Source organism: Erinaceus europaeus, chromosome 15 (assembly GCF_950295315.1).
Source record: "Erinaceus europaeus chromosome 15, mEriEur2.1, whole genome shotgun sequence".
In the NCBI taxonomy this organism is placed as follows: domain Eukaryota; kingdom Metazoa; phylum Chordata; class Mammalia; order Eulipotyphla; family Erinaceidae; genus Erinaceus; species Erinaceus europaeus.
The window spans coordinates 95,080,469-95,098,981 of NC_080176.1; the positions used below are offsets into that span (position 1 = coordinate 95,080,469).

The 18,513-nt window shown below is 66.6% G+C and overlaps 1 protein-coding gene across 10 annotated transcripts in view; it reads right to left on the minus strand.

Moving 5' to 3' along the window:
- Nucleotides 1–476: 476 nt before the first annotated feature.
- The window catches only part of ATP9B (ATPase phospholipid transporting 9B (putative)), a 68,415-nt gene continuing 50,378 nt past the window's right edge, over nt 477–18,513 (minus strand). For 4 of the 10 annotated variants that reach the window (XM_060174068.1, XM_060174072.1, XM_060174073.1 and 1 more), the window contains 18 exons: nt 14,042–14,202; nt 13,038–13,180; nt 10,713–10,825; nt 7,287–7,517; nt 6,957–7,118; nt 6,687–6,779; nt 6,350–6,433; nt 4,808–4,978; nt 4,391–4,489; nt 4,162–4,251; nt 3,900–4,041; nt 3,182–3,246; nt 2,758–2,913; nt 2,294–2,358; nt 1,738–1,846; nt 1,481–1,538; nt 973–1,176; nt 477–661 (listed from right to left, as the gene is read on the minus strand). In XM_060174068.1, the coding sequence (XP_060030051.1) occupies nt 525–661; nt 973–1,176; nt 1,481–1,538; nt 1,738–1,846; nt 2,294–2,358; nt 2,758–2,913; nt 3,182–3,246; nt 3,900–4,041; nt 4,162–4,251; nt 4,391–4,489; nt 4,808–4,978; nt 6,350–6,433; nt 6,687–6,779; nt 6,957–7,118; nt 7,287–7,517; nt 10,713–10,825; nt 13,038–13,180; nt 14,042–14,202 (2,283 nt within the window). In that variant the 3' untranslated portion in view covers nt 477–524. The other 6 variants (XM_060174069.1, XR_009545107.1, XR_009545108.1 and 3 more) reach the window with 6 other exon arrangements.

The window sequence follows — 18,513 nt, forward strand, 5'->3', positions numbered from 1 at the left end:
CCACCCATCCTGGGAGCCAGGACACCCAGGCCTCCTGACAGAGGCCCTTGCAGCCGCCCCCAGAGGGGGACAGCCCCGGAGCAGACCTGGACTCCCTCAGCTGCATGGGAGCAGGGGCCCAGTGGGCTGGCTGCGGGCTTGTGAGCGACACACGCAGCAGGGGCACCCGGGTCCCCCCAGCCCACTGGCCAGAGTGGGTGGGGATAGGGCCACCTAGCCAGGAAGAGCTGGCGGGAGGGGCCCAGCCTGGACAGGCAGCACCCAGTGACCCACAGGAGGTCCTGCTCTCAGGCAGCCGGCAGCCTGGAGCCTTGAGGCCGGTGGGCGTGGCCGGCCCGTCCTGCACGGTGGGCAACGTCCCCAGCAGCCAGGAAGTGGGGATGGCAGGAGCTGGGGTCACTGGGCGTGGCACGGGGTCAGAGAGCTGGCAGTCCCCGAGGGCAGTGCAGGCAGGAGAGACACACTCAGAAGCTGTGTCCAGGTTTTATTGGCGGGGCGGGGGCAGGGCGGGGCGCGTGATGCAGCTAAGGGCGCAACTTGGAGTAGCTGGGGGGCGACAGCCGACGCTTGAGCAGCTTGAGCACGTAGAGAGGCAGGCAGCTCACCAGCGTGATGGCCGACACCTTCCACAGGAAGGCGGCCGTGGTGATGAAAGCCACGTCTGCGGGACAGGGGCAGCCCGGCCTCACCCGGTGGCCCTGCCGCCCCCCGCCCCCGGCTCTTTCTCCTGTGAACACCTTCACATCCGCCCCCTGGGACTTCTCCGTAGCTGTCCTCCTGTGGCTGTCCCTTGTGGCCTCCTCCCCTGACCGCCTCCCCCGTGGCCTGTGGCCTCTCCTGTGGCTACCCTGGGCCGACCGCAGGCAGGTCCGTGTGGGCTCCCGGAGGCAGCGGCCACATGTGCCCCCGTGGGACCGGGGCATGGCCCTTGCTGTGGTCAGTGCTGGTCTTGGGGCCCGAGTCCCCACTCACCAAAGTATTCATTGAGAAAGGCGAGCGAGGCCACATAGCAGCCCAGGCTGAGCAGCTCGGCGCCCGCCATGAGCCAGTGCCACGTGCGCACGGTGAGCGCCACCATGAGCAGCTCGGTCAGCACCAGCGCCGTGAACGAGATGGCCACCACGTGCACAAACTCACTCTCGAACAGCAGCAGGGCGCCCAGCATGAGGGTGCCGCCTGCGGGCGGAGACACGGGACGTGGAGGCGTGGGGGTGTGGAGGCACGAGAGGTGTGGGGCATGGGGGGGCATAGGGGGCAGTGTGGGGTATGTGTGGGGGCATGGGGGGGACACGGGGGCCTGGAAGATGTGGGAGGCGTGTCTGATCCTGCTGGTTGCAGTGAGTGCCCCCCATGCTGACCACCTGGGTGCCAAGGGCTGGGGTCCTGGGACAGGCTCAGAGGGCTGGACTGTGGGCCCCAGAGGCCCAACACACTGGGGACCCCAGCACCCCCACAGTGAAGGCTGGGGGCAGACACCTACCTTGGTAGATACTGACAAGCACCCAGGTGAGAAAGGTCTTGTAGGACAAAGACCGGCCCTGGGGGTGTGTGTCAGAGCTGGCACCTGGGCTCTGTAGTTGGGCACAGCCACCCCTCCCGTGCCCTGCTGGGTCTGTGGGTCTGCCCGGCCTGGTCAGGGCCCCACGTGCCCAAGGACAGTCGGTGTCCCAGGGTGTCTGCAGCTAGGCAGCCGCCTGTGCCCCCACAGCCTGTCCCCATGGCTGTGCTGTGCCCCACCTTGGTGAGGTCCTTGTAGAGCTCAGGGTAGAGCAGAGCCACGTCAGGCTCCACGTCTCGGTCCAGCACCAGAGAGAAGACGGGGAACATGGTGTACACGGTGGCGTACCTGTGGCGGGGGCGCGGGGCTCTGGGGGTGCTCTCTCTCCTGTCCCTGATGGCCTGCGCCCTCTGTGCCTGGGCAGGGACAGGGACCGAGGAGCCCGCCCGGTCCGGGCCGGGTCACTTGCTGGGGTGGCTCTGAGCTGTACCACCTCTGCGTGGGACTGCACCCATCACCTGCCCAGGGGTGGCGGGCAGCATTTGCTGGCCTTGGTCAAGCCGGCGTTTCTCTGTACATTGCGCACATGTCCCTGTGGTCCAGAACTGCACCCTGACGGGACACCCCCCCGGGCTGGATGCCCAACCCCCGGAGCTGTCTCCCACATGCCTGTCGGTCCGTCCCTGGGCGTGGTGCTGGTGTGGCGACCCTGTCTATGGGTCTCATCCCCACAGACGTGGGTCTTGGGCACATGTGTCACGCCCAGGTGGCCAGGGCTGATGGATACCTACTTACCCCACCATGAGGAAGCCCTGGTACAGGGGGACGGATGCAAAGTAGAAGACAGAGGAGAACACAGCCTGGGGGATAGGGCAGTCAGGACAGGAGATGGGGATGGGGGACAGGGCAGTCAGTACAGGGTGACAGGGCTAGGGGACAGGGGACAGGGGGCAGGGCAGGCAGGATAGGGGACAGGCCTAGGGAAAAAGGCAGTCAGGATCGGGGACAGGGCTGGGGGACACGGTAGTCAGGACAAGTCAGGGACAGGCCTGGGGGACAGGGCAGTCAGGACAGGGGACAGGCCTGGGGAACAGGGGACAGGGCTGGGGGGCAGGGCAGGCAGGACAGTGGACGGGGACAGGCCTGGGGAGAGAAACCCCTACACATGTGCAAGGGAGGCCCTGTCCTGCCTTGTCCTACCCCTGCACACCCTGCCCTCCCCACCCCAGCCCCAGCCACATCCCGTCCCACCTGCCCACCTGCATGGTGGAGATGACCAGGCCGCGGTGCATGACAAACTGGCCGAGGGCGGCCGAACGCTTGTAGCTGCTGCGTCCATGCACCACGAGCAGGCGGCCAATGTGGCGGAACTGCCGGATGGAGAAGTCGGCCGCCAGCGATGCCTGCCGACCCTCCTGGGGTCAGGGGTCAGGGGTCAGCAGGTGGTTAACAGGGCTGCCCCAGGAGATGCCCCTCCCACTGGGATGACAGGCAGGCAGCTGCTGGCCTGCATGGAGGGTAGGGGTCTGGGATCCCAATTCCACCCATGTCCCTGATGTGGCTGTGGGAGAGGGTGTGGGAGGGAGAGGAAGGGGAGGGTCGAGGGGCAAGGAGAGAGGAGGGGTGTGGGAGGAGAGAGGAGAGAGGGAAGGGGGAAGGAGGGAGGAGGGGGCGCCCACCCACCTTGCCCTCAATGCCAATACCGCAGTCCGCTGCCTGGATCATGCTGACGTCATTCCCACCGTCACCTGGGAAGGCAGGTGTGGGTGAGTGGAAGCGGTTCCCTCTGCCAGGGACCCCACTGTGCGGAAAGGGGAGATCCGGCTGTGCCAGGGGTTTGGGAGGACCCCACTGTACATAGGAGCCTAGGGTCCCCACTGTGCCCAGCACCCTGCCCTGAGCCTAGGGTCCCCACTGAGCCTTCAGTCCCCACTGAGCGACTCCAGTCCCCACTGAGCCCTCAGTCCCCACTGAGCCCTGAGTCCCCACTGAGAGACTCCAGTCCCCACTGAGCGACTCCAGTCCCCACTGAGCCCAGAGTCCCCACTCAGTCCAGCTCCCTATCTCAGCCCCCACTGTGCCCAGAGTCCCCACTCAATCCAGCTCCCTGAGCCCCACTGTGCCCAGAGTCCCCACTGTGCCCAGAGTCCCACTGTGCCGAGTCCCCACTGTGCCCAGAGTCCCACTGTGCCCAGAGTCCCCACTCAGTCCAGCTCCCTATCTCAGCCCCCACTGTGCCCAGAGTCCCCACTGTGCCCAGAGTCCCACTTTGCCCAGAGTCCCCACTGTGCCCAGAGTCCCACTGTGCCCAGAGTCCCCACTCAGTCCAGCTCCCTGTCTGAGTCCCACTGTGCCCAGAGTCCCCACTCAGTCCAGCTCCCTGTCTGAGCCCGGGCCCCACCGATGGCACAGGTGCGCCGGCCTGTGCGCTGCAGCAGCCCGGCGATGTGAGCCTTCTGGGTAGGGGAGCAGCGTCCGCAGACCACGGCCGGGCACTGGCAGGCCAGCTCCACCAGCTCATGCTCGTAGTAGCGCAGGCAGACCTGCAGCGGGGTGGTCAGCGCAGGGACCCGGTGCACCCCACGCCCACCCCGGCTGCGACCCTGCCCGCCCTCGGCCACCCTGGGCTTCTCCCCAGGGCCAGAGGGATACGGACGGCCCACCTCCAGCGAGTCTCCAGAGATGACCAGAGCGCAGTCCTGCTTCCTCCGGAAGGCGTTGAGTTCCAGGTGGGCCTCGCCCCTGGTGGTGACCTGCAGGCAGGACAGGACACCGGACTGTGTCACCAGGCCCCCTCCTCTCCGGGGATGTCACACACGTCTGGGGACGTATTCCATCTGGGGGGCATGCCCCGTCACCCCAGCAGCCATGGCAGCCAAGGTGGGCGCCTACCGGCCTGAAGACGTGTGTGTCCTGGGTGCGGGACACCAGGTGTGAGCTCTTGGCGATGCACGTGGCCGTCTCCAGCTTGTCCCCAGTCAGCATCCAGATCTGGGGGCCACATGGTTCCCAGCTGAGGGTGGCCACGCAGCGCCGCCTCCCTCCCAGTCCCCGCCCCAGCGCAGAGGAGGGGCCCAGGGTGGAGGGAGGCCCAGGTGAGGCCCACAGGGCTTGTGACAGAGGGGGATGCTGGGACCTGGGCCAGGAGGGGGACTGGACCTGGAACTCGGGTGGGCAGCTGTTGTCCCCAGTTGTCCCCAGGGGTAGTAGCATCTCCCCTGTGATGGTGGGAGGCGTGGCCATGCCGGGCCATGGGCGGGGCTCCAGGTGGGTGGGGCCGGGGCAGGTGGGGCGGGGACGTGGCCACACCTTGATGCCAGCATTGCGCAGCAGCTCTAGGGTGGGCCGCACATCGGCCTGCAGTTGGTCCTCGACGCCGGTGAGGCAGAGCAGCTCCATCTCACGCTCCAGGCTCTCCACCACGGCAGCCACCTTGAGTGCGCGGTCGTGCAGGCTCAGCCTGGCCTGCGTGTAGCGGCTCTGCAGGGGGGGCGGGCGTGTGTCCCGTGTCACCCTGTCACCCACCCACACGGCCTACACGCGTGTAGCGGCTCTGCGGGGTGTCTGTGTCCCATGTCACCCGCCCACATGGCCTGCACATGTGTAGCGGCTCTGCAGGGGGGGCGGGCGTGTGTCCCGTGTCACCCTGTCACCCACCCACACGGCCTACACGCGTGTAGCGGCTCTGCGGGGTGTCTGTGTCCCATGTCACCCTGTCACCCGCCCACATGGCCTGCACGCGTGTACTGGCTCTGCGGGGTGTCTGTGTCCCGTGTCATCCTGTCACCCGCCCACATGGCCTGCACACGTGTAGCAGCTCTGCGGGGTGTCTGTGTCCCGTGTCACCCCGTCACCCGCCCACATGGCCTGCACGTGTGTAGTGGTTCTGCGGGGTGTCTGTGTCCCGTGTCACCCGCCCACATGGCCTGCACGTGTGTAGTGGCTCTGCGGGGTGTGTGTGTCTGTGTCCCGTGTCACCCTGTCACCCGCCCACATGGCCTGCACGCGTGTAGCGGCTCTGTGGGGTGTGTGTGTCCCGTGTCACCCCGTCACCCGCCCACATGGCCTGCACGTGTGTAGTGGCTCTGTGGGGTGTGTGTCCCGTGTCACCCTGTCACCCGCCCACATGGCCTGCACGCGTGTAGTGGCTTTGCGGGGGTGTGTGTGTCCCGTGTCACCCCGTCACCCGCCCACATGGCCTGCACACGTGTAGTGGCTCTGTGGGGTGTGTGTCCCGTGTCACCCCGTCACCCGCCCACATGGCCTGCACACGTGTAGTGGCTCTGCGGGGTGTCTGTGTCCCATGTCACCCCGTCACCTGCCCACATGGCCTGCACGTGGGTAGTGGCTCTGCGGGGTGTGTGTGTCTGTGTCCCGTGTCACCCTGTCACCCGCCCACACGGCCTGCATGCGTGTAGCGGCTCTGCGGGGTGTGTGTGTCTGTGTCCCGTGTCACCCTGTCACCCGCCCACATGGCCTGCACGTGTGTAGTGGCTCTGCGGGGTGTCTGTGTCCCGTGTCACCCCGTCACCCGCCCACATGGCCTGCACGCGTGTAGTGGCTCTGCGGGGTGTGTGTGTCCCGCGTCACCCGCGCACACGGCCTGCACGCATGTAGCGGTTCTGCGGGGTGTGTGTGTCTGTGTCCCGTGTCACCCTGTCACCCGCCCACACGGCCTGCACGTGTGTAGCGGCTCTGCGGGGTGCCACCCTGTCACCTGGTGAGCTCTAGGGTACCTGTGTGCACGCAGGCCGGCTGACGTGTGCTGGCTCTGGGCACAGGGGACACAGCCAGGCAGGTGATGTAACAGCTGAGGCCACCATCTGGAGTGGGGCCCAGGAGGGTGCTCACCTCGAAGTCCTGGTACTGCTCCTCTGTGAGGGTCCGCTTGGCCACCACGAGCGTCCGCAGGCCCTCTCGGGCCATGTTCCCGCACTGCAGAGGGAGGGAGCGCTGGGTGACAGTGGTGGGCCCAGGCCTCAGTGGGGAGCCCTGTCCCCTGCCCTTGCACCCACAGTGCGGTCACCCTGGAGCCCGTGCCAGCAGCGGGCTGTGAAGGAAGTGCCTGCTAGGAGCAGCTGAGGTTGGGGGGCCGACACACCCCTACAGCTGAGTGTCCCTGCGCCCTCTGCGCCCAGCACCCAGCCAGGGGTGGCCAGCACCCAGGGGTGCCCGGGCCCAGCTGCACCTCCTCGTCCAGCCAGTCGTTGTACTGCACGATGGGGGCCATGGCCACGTCTGCGCCCTTCACATAGAAGGTGATCTCTGCGGTGGCCTCATCCTGCGGGGGACAGACGGCCGCTCTCTCACTGACCAGTCTGTCCCTCCCACCCAAGACGGCTGCCAGGACCTGGCCGAGGGCAGTGGCCGACATCCCCCCAGCCCCATACTGGGTGGCACTGATGGGAGGGGGCTGAGCCTGGGGGGCCGCCCTGAAGAGGGGGCAGAGGCCCGGTACCCTGACGATGATGCCCATGCGCTTGGTCTCAGATGTGAAGGGGAACAGCTGTAGCACGCAGAAGGTCAGGATGTGGCCGCCAGGTGTCCGCAGCTGCATGGAGCCCAGGTCTCTGCTGACGAGGGTGAGGCCCACGCTCTCTGTCCAGCGCACCAGGGCCACCTGGGGAGACGCACAGGCTGCCCAGATGCCGTGGGACAGGGTTTCCAGAGGCAGCACAGGTGGCTAGACCCCAGCATCTGGGAGAGCACCCCTCCCCACCTCACCCCTCTCCATCCCCTCTCCTCCCCCATCCCCTCTCCCTCCCCTCTCCTCCCCCATCCCTCCCACCTCGTCAGGGCTGGATGCCTGGTAGCTGCGGTTCTGGTCACTCAGGTCCTGGTCCGCCTCTGCCTGCTCAGGGTCCCTGCTGAGGCCGGGACGGGCCTCATACACGGGTGTGACATTGTGACACAGGGCGATGGCCCTCACAGCCTCCTGCACTCGGCTGCCCACGCTCCTACGAACCCTGGGGCCCGAGGGGGCCGCCTTCCTGGGCGGGGTGCCACCACCAGCACTGGCCTGGAGGGGACAAAGGGACCATCAGGGCAGGGACAAGGGGGTCACACTCAGGGCAGGGACAAGGGGGTCACACTCAGGGCAGGGACAAGGGCATCACACTCAGGGCAGGGACAAGGGGGTCACACTCAGGGCAGGGGACATGGGCGTCACACTCAGGGCAGGGGACATGGGCGTCACACTCAGGGCAGGGACAAGGGGGTCACACTCAGGGCAGGGACAAGGGGGTCACACTCAGGGTAGGGACAAGGGCGTCACACTCAGGGCAGGGACAAGGGGGTCACACTCAGGGCAGGGGACATGGGCATCACACTCAGGGCAGGGACATGGGGGTCACACTCAGGGCAGGGACATGGGGGTCACACTCAGGGCAGGGGGACATGGGGGTCACACTCAGGGCAGGGACATGGGGGTCACACTCAGGTAAGGGGCATGGGGGTCACACTCAGGGCAGGGACAAGGGCGTCACACTCAGGGCAGGGACATGGGGGTCACACTCAGGGCAGGGGGGATGGGGGGTCACACTCAGGGCAGGGGGCATGGGGGTCACACTCAGGGCAGGGACATGGGGGGTCACACTCAGGGCAGGGGGACATGGGGGTCACACTCAGGGCAGGGACATGGGGGTCACACTCAGGGCAGGGACATGGGGGTCACACTCAGGGCAGAGGCATGGGGTCACACTCAGGGCAGGGGGCATGGGGGTCACACTCAGGGCAGGGACATGGGGGTCACACTCAGGGCAGGGGACATGGGCGTCACACTCAGGGCAGGGGGCATGGGCGTCACACTCAGGGCAGGGGGCATGGGGGTCACACTCAGGGCAGGGGGCATGGGGGTCACACTCAGGGCAGGGACATGGGGGTCACACTCAGGGCAGGGGACATGGGCGTCACACTCAGGGCAGGGACATGGGGTCACACTCAGGGCAGGGGGCATGGGGGTCACACTCAGGGCAGGGGCATGGGGGTCACACTCAGGGCAGGGGGCATGGGGGTCACACTCAGGGCAGGGGCATGGGGGTCACACTCAGGGCAGGGGCATGGGGGTCACACTTAGGGCAGGGACATGGGGGTCATAGTCAGGGCAGGGACATGGGGGTCACACTCAGGGCAGGGGGCACGGGGGTCACACTCAGGGCAGAGGACATGGGCATCACAGAGTTGGGGGTAGGCATTTCCAAGGAACACGGGGCTGTTAGCTGTGCCCTCAGGTGCCCTCGCAGCTCCCTGGCTGCAAACCCTGCTCCATCCAGGACTGCCAAGGGCATCCAGTCCAGCTCCGTGGCGTGCGGGAGTCTGACCCAGTGCTAAAGAGTGCAGTGCTCGGCCCCACTGACCCCAGTGCTAAAGAGCGCAGTGCTCAGCCCCCAGTGCTCGGCCCCACTGACCCCAGTGCTAAAGACCACAGTGCTCGGCCCCCAGTGCACCCGTCCTGTCTTGGCCTCGGCCTCCAGGCCCTGCACCCTGTCCTGTCTCAGCCTCCCTGCCCTGCACCCCGTCCTGTCTCGGCCTCCCTGCCCTGTACCCCGTCCTGTCTCAGCCTCCCTGCCCTGCACCCCGTCCTGTCTCAGCCTCCCTGCTCTGCACCCCGTCCTGTCTCAGCCTCCCTGCTCTGCACCCCGTCCTGTCTCGGCCCCCCTCCCCTGCACCCTGTCCTGTCTCAGCCCCCCTGCACTGCACCCCGTCCTGTCTCAGCCCCCCTCCCCTGCACCCTGTCCTGTCTCAGTCCCCCTGCCCTGCACCCCATCCTGTCTCGGCCCCCCTCCCCTGTACCGTCTTGTCTCAGCCCCCCTCCCCTGCATCCTGTCCCGTCTAGCCCCCCTCCCCTGCACCCTGTCCTGTCTCAGCCCCCCTACCCTGCACCCCGTCCTGTCTCGGTCCCCCTCCCCTGCACCCTGTCCTGTCTCAGCCCCCCTGCCCTGTACCCCATCCTGTCTCGGCCCCCCTCCCCTGTACCCTGTCTTGTCTCAGCCCCCCTCCCCTGCACCCTGTCCTGTCTCAGAGCCCTGCCCTGCACCCTGGCCCCACCCACTGTCAGTGAGGCTGGCAGCTGAGGCTGTGTGGCTCCAGTCCCCTGGGGTTGGGGTGGTGGATGGAGAGTCACTTCTTGGCCTCCTTTCCAGGGGTGGGGACACAGCAGCCCCTAGGATTGTGGGCTGTGTCCTCACTGATCCAAAGGAGGAAGCCTGCCTGTATATCTGCCCCACCGACGGTGCCCTCATATGGCGCTGGGGCTCAAACCTGGGGCTTCATATATGGTGGGGTCAGCCCATGGAGCGAACCTTTTGCTGGTCCTGGGCTGAGCCTAGTGGGTGAGACCCGGGTGCCCTGGGCCGAGCCTAGTGGATGAGACCCGGGTGCCCTGGGCCGAGCCTAGTGGGTGAGACCCGGGTGTCCTGGGCCGAGCCTAGTGGGTGAGACCCGGGTGTCCTGGGCCGAGCCTAGTGGGTGAGACCCGGGTGTCCTGGGCCGAGCCTAGTGGGTGAGACCCGGGTGTCCTGGGCCGAGCCTAGTGGGTGAGACCCGGGTGTCCTGGGCCGAGCCTAGTGGGTGAGACCCGGGTGCCCTGGGCCGAGCCTAGTGGGTGAGACCCGGGTACCCTGGGCCGAGCCTAGTGGGTGAGACCCGGGTGTCCTGGGCCGAGCCTAGTGGGTGAGACCCGGGTGTCCTGGGCCGAGCATAGTGGGTGAGACCCAGGTACCCTGGGCTGAGCCTGATGGCTGAGTCCCGGGTGTCTGGTGCAGGGAGGTGACGGCAGTGGCCATCTGTACCCTCCTCTCAGAAAGCTCTCTGCTGGTAGTGGTTCCTGTTGCTAGGTGGGGGGCGTGGGGGCCCTTGTCTTCTGGGGCTCTCCCCAGAGGCAGTTGGGGGGGTGCCACAGAGACAAGCAGCGTGGCAGGAGAGGCGTCAGGGGCATGGGCTCGCTCCCGGGTGGCCCATGCCCCCTGTCTGTGTGACGCCCATGCCCCTACTCTGGGGGCGTTGCCCCCACGCTGGCACCTGACAGGAGCCAGGGACGGCTGTCCTCCACCCTTACGCTCACAGGGGTGCTGCTCCCACAGACTGTCTGCTCAGTGTCCTTAAGACAGACTGACAGACAGACAGACTGGGGACAGGGGTGTGCGTGGCCTGCCGGGGGTGATGAAGCCTCTGAGGGTAGAGTATGGCCTGGGGCCGAGGGGACACGGGTGCTCACCTGTGCATAGGCCTGGCGCAGGTGACCCTGGACCTCGTCCATGCTGTCTGTGCTGTATGACACGGCGCCCAGGTGCAGACGCTTGAACACCATCTCATTCTGGGTGAGGGTCCCTGCAGAGAGTGGACACAGGCAGGTGCGCCCCAGCCCACCCCTGCACTGCCCACTGCCGACAGCTCCCAGTCACCTGCTCTGACCCCCGGCCCGAGGCCCCAGTTCTGAGTCCGGAGGTGACACTGTAGGAGATGGGGCACCCCATCCTCGCCGTGCTGGGGCTCCTCGGTGCCACCCGATCACGCCGCACATGATGGGGACCCCAGTCACGTGACGGCCGAGGGATAGGCAAGTGACAGGACACAGGTGACGGGGCTGCGGAGCTCAGAGCTGGGAGAGAGGTTCCCCTGGGCCCACGTGCTGTGCACAAGCTCTCACACAGAAGCCGTGATGCACAGGCTGCGAGTGACCCGGCCACCAGACACAGGACAGAACACTGCTGCCCACTGCCCTGTGCTTGCCATTGCCCTGAATCCCCGCTGCCCACAGCCCTGGGCTCCCCGCTGCCCACAGCCCTGGGCTCCCCGCTGCCCACAGCCCTGGGCTCCCCGCTGCCCACAGCCATGGGCTCCCCGCTGCCCACAGCCCTGGGCTCCCCGCTGCCCACAGCCCTGGGCTCCCTGCTGCCCACAGCCCTGGACCCCCTGCTGCCCACTGCCATGGCTCCTCGCTGCCCACAGCCCTGGGCTGCCTGCTGCCCACAGCCCTGGACCCCCTGCTGCCCACAGCCCTGGGCTCCCTGCTGCCCACAGCCCTGGCTCCTCGCTGCCCACAGCCCTGGGCTCCCCGCTGCCCACAGCCCTGGGCTCCCCGCTGCCCACAGCCCTGGCTCCCTGCTGCCCACAGCCCTGGGCTCCCCGCTGCCCACAGCCCTGGGCTCCCCACTGCCCACAGCCCTGGGCTCCCCGCTGCCCACAGCCCTGGGCTCCCCGCTGCCCACAGCCCTGGGCTCCTCACTACCCTGGGCTCCCTGCTGCCCACAGCCCTGGGCTCCCTGCTGCCCACTGCCATGGCTCCTCGCTGCCCACAGCCCTGGGCTCCCTGCTGCCCACAGTCCTGGGCTCCTCGCTGCCCTGGGCTCCCCGCTGCCCACAGCCCTGGGCTCCCCGCTGCCCACAGCACGGGGCTCCCCGCTGGCCACAGCCCTGGGCTCCCCGCTGCCCAAAGCCCTGGGCTCCCCGCTGCCCACAGCCCTGGGCTCCTCGCTGCCCTGGGCTCCCTGCTGCCCACAGCCCTGGGCTCCCTGCTGCCCACTGCCATGGCTCCTCGCTGCCCTGGGCTCCCCGCTGCCCACAGCCCTGGGCTCCCCGCTGCCCACAGCCCTGGGCTCCTCGCTGCCCACAGCCCTGGGCTCCCTGCTGCCCACTGCCCTGGCTCCCCGCTGCCCACTGCCATGGCTCCTCGCTGCCCTGGGCTCCCCGCTGCCCACAGCCCTGGGCTCCCTGCTGCCCACAGCCCTGGGCTCCCTGCTGCCCACTGCCATGGCTCCTCGCTGCCCTGGGCTCCCCGCTGCCCACAGCCCTGGGCTCCCTGATGTCCTGGGCTCCCTGCTGTTGGGAAATTGTGAGGATGTGGTTGAGCTTGGCAGGACTTGACTTGAGGGGACATCCATCCTCTCGTCTTCTCAGACTTATCATCTACATGATCACTGTTTTGCAGGAAAGACCCCCACCCATTCCATTCCTTTGATCGATCTTCTTTCTACCCTCAAGACCCTCCCTGCCTGCAGGGTAATATTAATTCCACCAGTTAAAACTCTCACAACAGTTGCTAAGGAAGTTCCTACCTTTCCAGCCCTTTTGCCTTTCTCCGCCCCCTTTCCTAGCCATTTCTGTTTCCGACTTGCCACTTCTGGGTCCGACCTTTAAAAGCCTGGGCTCTCTGATCAATAAAGACATTGCATCGCCTCACTGCCACGAGTCTGTTCCTGGGTCATCTCCCTCGCGTCGCTGAGTGAGCAGCAGCCCAGGCTGGCTCCGGTGGCGTTCTCTCCAGCCCAGAGAGCACACACCCGGGAAGAGGCACCCCCAGCCAGCCCGGCACCTTGCTACCCTGGGCTCCCCGCTGCCTGGGGCGGGGTGAGCTCAGGATGGTGGGGCGGCAGCGCACCTGTCTTGTGGGTCAGCAGGTATGCCAGGGCCTCTCCTGGGGGCGCCCACTCACCTGTCTTGTCAGTCAGCAGGTATGCCAGGGCCTCTCCTGGGGGCGCCCACTCACCTGTCTTGTGGGCCAGCAGGTATGCCAGGGCCTCTCCTGGGGGCGCCCACTCACCTGTCTTGTCGGTCAGCAGGTACACCAGCCGGCCCAGTTCCTCGGGGATGGTGCTGGTCCGCACCACGGTGCCGGGGATGCTCTGGTCCCTCATGATCATCCAGCCACATGCCGCCTTGCCCATGTCCAGGTTCACACGCAGGCTGGGAGCACAGCACATGGTCAGCGTGTCCTGGAGCCCGACCTCCCTGAGTGACCATCTGGGAGTGGGGATACCCAGGGCCCTGAGTGACCATCTAGGGTGGGGGACAGGGGTGCCCAGGGCCCTGAGTGACTATCTGGGGGGAGGGGGATACCCAGGACCCCGAGTGACCATCTGGGGTGGGGGAGGGGGATGCACAGGGCACTGAATGACCATCTGGGGTGGGGGACGGGGGTGCCCAGGGCCCTGAATGACCATCTGGGGTGGGGGAGGGGGATGCTCAGGGCCCTGAGTGACTATCTGGGGGGAGGGGGATAACCAGGACCCCGAGTGACCATCTGGGGTGGGAGAGGGGGATGCATAGGGCACTGAGTGACCATCTGGGGTGGGGGTGATGCCTGGGGCCGGGTGACCATTTGGGGTGGGGGAGGGGGATGCCCCGAGTGACCAGTCTTGGAGAGCTCAGCACAGGAGAGTGAGCCCCCACCTGTACACTGGACTCTTTCCTCCTGCCACTCTCAGGACCCCCAGACTGAGAGGTGGCAGGTGTGTGGGGGCAGAGGACAGCAGCTCCACCCTTCTCCAGGCCTGATGGCCGCAGTGACCCAGAGCGACTGCAAGTCTGCAGGCGCACGGCTGCTGCGGCAGGTCGGACCGTCCCGTGACGCGTTGGGAACCCGGCAGGCCGTGCCCAGTGTCACTGCACACTCAGACCTTGGGGCCGGAGGCCAGGGCACGGGACAGAGGCCCCAGCGGGAACAGTGCGGTCCCCGGCCCACCCCCCGCTGCCAAGATGCAGCCAGGCCCCGGGTTGTGCTCCTGTGCCCGGGGCTCCCGTGGCCGCAGAGAGGGCAGTGCCTACCTGATGGGGATGATGTAGGAGAAGAGCAGGAGGAAGCGGAAGAGGCTGCGGTACCAGGGGCCCACAAAGCCCTGCAGGGCCACCATGACCAGGGACAGCACCACCAGCGCCACGAACAGAGCCTTGGTCAGTTGGTTTAGCTCCAGGTCCAGCAGGCCCACCTGAGGGACACACGGCTCAGAGGGGCCAGGGACCCAGGCAGCAGCCTCTGGGGAGAGGGGTTACAGGCCAGGGCCTGAGCTCACCCACACCCTGTGAGAACGGGGCCCTGCCCCACCATCCTGCGGACGCCCCGTCTCCGTGGGCAGTCGGCGGGGCGGGGCCCTTCTGGAAGCTTCTGGCAGGGCTGCCCCTCCCCCCTTCGAGTCCACTAAGAAGCTGCACGAGAAGGACAAATATCTCGCAATTTCTGCTCCTTCAGCGCCTCCATGGCCTGTGTTTGAATTATTGAGAAAAATAGGTTTGGGGGTTAAAATGAAGAAAAATGAAGGCAGGGAGGCAGAGCGCGCTCCAGGGCCAGCTCCGGAGTGATGAGGGGCCAATGAAGCCATTGTTCATCCCGTCAGGGAAAGACTCAGCAACGGTGCAGACGCCACCCACACACGCCCAGCACACTCTTCCCCCACTCGCCCAGATCCCGCTGATGGCGAAGGGGAGGGTACCCCGGCCTCCCTGTAGCTTCGTTCTCTGACAAAATGAAGCTGCGTGTGCAGGACAGGCACACCCCCAAGTCCACTCAGGACCAGCCCCCCAAGTCCACTCAGGACCAGCCCCCCAAGTCCACTCAGGACCAGCTCCCTCAAGTTCACTCAGGACCAGCTCCCTCAAGTCCACTCAGGACCAGCCCCTCAAGTCCACTCAGGACCAGCTCCCTCAAGTCCACTCAGGACCAGCCCCTCAAGTCCACTCAGGACCAGCCCCTCAAGTCTACTCAGGACCAGCCTCTCAAGTCCACTCAGGACCAGCCCCTCAAGTCCACTCAGGACCAGCCCCTCAAGTCCACTCAGGACCAGCTCCCTCAAGTCCACTCAGGACCAGCCCCTCAAGTCCACTCAGGACCAGCTCCCTCAAGTCCACTCAGGACCAGCCCCTCAAGTCCACTCAGGACCAGCCCCCTCAAGTCCACTCAGGACCAGCTCCCTCAAGTCCACTCAGGACCAGCCCCCTCAGGACCAGCTCCCTCAAGTCCACTCAGGACCAGCTCCCTCAAGTCCACTCAGGACCAGCCCCTCAAGTCCACTCAGGACCAGCCCCTCAAGTCCACTCAGGACCAGCTCCCTCAAGTCCACTCAGGACCAGCTCCCTCAAGTCCACTCTGGCCCTTGCCACCCACACTGACACCAATTCCCAGGACGGGTCAGGAGCTGTGTCTGGAAGGGCCATGGCCGTGTGCCAGAGCATGAGTGTGTATGTGGAGGGGGTCCTGTGGACACTCGGGGGTGGGCAGCCTCTGGGGGGGTCTGTCCAGCTCAGCAAGGGAGGCGGGTGTTATGCTGCGGCCAGCCAGCAGAGGGCGCCAGAGCCCCACCGGGTACCCAGAGTCCTCAGCCCATCCTCAGCTGGCAGAGTCCACCGGCTGCACCATGAATGGTGCCAGGGTGGGGGTGGGGGGTTGCCACCAGTGGGGGGCTCCTTCCGGAACCTGGGGATTCAGGCCCGAGGGCACGGCAGCCTGGACAGTCAGCCCGTTCAGCACAACCTCGGCTGCCCTGATCCCTGACCTCACTGTGTGTCCAGCAGGCTGCCCTGACCCCACAGCTGCTCTGACCCCTGACCTCGCTGTGTGTCCAGCAGGCTGCCCTGACCCCTGACCTCACTGTGTGCCCAGTAGGCTGCCCTGACCCCACAGCTGCCCTGACCCCTGACCTCACTGTGTGTCCAGCAGGCTGCCCTGACCCCACAGCTGCCCTGACCCCTGACCTCACTGTGTGTCCAGCAGGCTGCCCTGACCCCACAGCTGCCCTGACCCCTGACCTCACTGTGTGTCCAGCAGGCTGCCCTGACCCCACAGCTGCCCTGACCCCTGACCTCACTGTGTGCCCAGTAGGCTGCCCTGACCCCACGGCCGCCCTGACCCCTGACCTCACTGTGTGCCCAGTAGGCTGCCCTGACTCCACGGCCACCCTGACCCCTGACCTCACTGTGTGCCCAGTAGGCTGCCCTGACCCCACGGCCGCCCTGACCCCTGACCTCACTGTGTGTCCAGCAGGCTGCCCTGACCCCACGGCCGCCCTGACCCCTGACCTCACTGTGTGCCCAGTAGGCTGCCCTGACCCCACGGCCGCCCTGACCCCTGACCTCACTGTGTGTCCAGCAGGCTGCCCTGACTCCACAGCCGCCCTGACCCCTGACCTCACTGTGTGTCCAGCAGGCTGCCCTGACCCCACGGCCGCTCTGACCCCTGACCTCACTGTGTGTCCAGCAGGCTGCCCTGACCCCACGGCCGCTCTGACCCCTGACCTCACTGTGTGTCCAGCATGCTGCCCTGATCCCACAGCCGCTCTGACCCCTGACCTCACTGTGTGTCCAGCACGCTGCCCTGACCCCACGGCTGCCCTGACCCCTGACCTCACTGTGTGTCCAGCAGGCTGCCCTGACCCATCCTGCTCAGAGTCCCACCCGCTGCCCCATTCAGCACACCGGGTGGGGCTGGACTGCCGGCCGCCCTCAGATACTCCGAGGCCCGGGGTCCTGGGCACCTTCCCTGCCAGTGTCCAGACCTGCTCCGTGACCCCAGGGCTCCTGCTTGGGTTGTGTCTGGCGTGAGGGGGCCAAGCCCGGCCGCAGGGCCCCCAGTGCAGGGGGTACCCACCCGCACAGGCCAGCCCTTCTAGGCCTCCATTACCTCACCCTGGGGCCCTGAGGATTCGGGCATCCCCAACAGGAGCAGAGAGAAAGCTGCGCCTGTGGTGGGTGGGTGGGGGACAGCACAAGGGCCCCCGCCCCCGGGAGCGCTCCTCCCTAAGCCCCGAGGCTCCCCAGAAGCTGCGCGGAGGGGCCACTCCATGCAAGGAAGGCACCGCCAGATGCCGCCAGCAGGGACACCCAGCCTGAAGCGCCAGTGACTCATCTGGGACGTCACCTGAGCGCCAGCCCAGAGAGCACGGTCCCCTGGGGAGTGCAGCCGGCCGTGGGGGCGGCTCTTCAGGGTGCAAGCACCCCACAAGGTTTCCTTTTGGGGACCACTTAAGCCCCCCCACCCCATGTCAGAAACCAAACCTGGAACCCTGCTGGTGCCTTCAAAGCCGGCTCCCTGCCGCCCACGCCCTGCCCAGAGCCACAGGCCCCACATGCCGTTATCTGGGTGGCAGCTGAAACACCTCCAGCCCCCCGCCTGCCAGCAGGGCTCACGGTGGGGAGGGACAGCCCCAGAGCTGGAGCCCAGAGCCTGGATCCTGAAGCCAGGGCTGGAGCCCGGAGCCCGGAGCCCGGAGCCAGAGCCAGAGCGGAGGTCCGAGGGAGCCCTTTGTCTGCCGTGGAGGGGAGGCAGTGGGCTCACGGCTCACGGCTCACAGGCTGGGTGGCGCAAGGTCAGATAAACTTTTCTTCTTGCGCAACCACCTTTCATCATGAAACTCTCCTGAAGACCGGCATCTCGGCAAAATGTGAGTCTCTTCAACGGCCTAAAATTCTGGCGCGACGGGTGTCCCCACGGACGCTTCTGACCCACTTCATACCCACTGGCTTGTGAGCAGCTCGGGCTGGGATTGTGCGGGAAGCTGCTCAGATTGACAGACAAAGTGAAAAGGTCTGTATTAATTTCCAAATAAAGAACGCATGGCGTGGTAGCTCGCGATGATTACGCTCCAAAGTACCAATTAGAGCGCATCAGAAACCAGAGCGAGTTGACACTCTACAATAAAGCGAATAATTTCCAGTTGAGGGGCAGAAAACGTTAATATGCGATGCTCAAGACTCCAAGAATCTTTGGAAAAGGAAGCAGCTAATGAGGTTTAATGGCGCGTGTCAGGAAGCCACGGCGAGCGGGGCAACACAGCTGGCTTCATTCTGTAAACTGCGATGCACACGGCTCCCGGGCCACCGTCAGCTGTGCCCGCCACGGGGACGGCCGCGAGACAGGAGGCTCCGGCTCGCGCTCGCAGGGAGCCCTGGCAGCCCACCGAGCCGCCCGTCCATCCACTGAGGGCTGGAGGACGCCCCGCGGGCGGCGGGCCACATCGGGCCCGGGGGACGGGAGCGGGTGGCGCCGGGACCCTGCAGACCCTGGGGACCGCACGGCTCTGCACGGGGCGGCCGAGGAAGGGCCCTGTCCACAGGCGGAGCCTCCGGTCAGCCGCTGGCCGGCAGCCACAGACCCCGGGGAAGTAGACAGAGCGGGAGGGGCTCCTGCAGAACTGGGTGAGGGGGCGGCTCTGGGTGCGGCCACAGCAAGGTCGGAGGGTCAGGCTGCTACCGGCATGGGGATGGATCCCCCCAGCAGAGGTCAGAGGACAAGGCCACCCTCCCCCCAC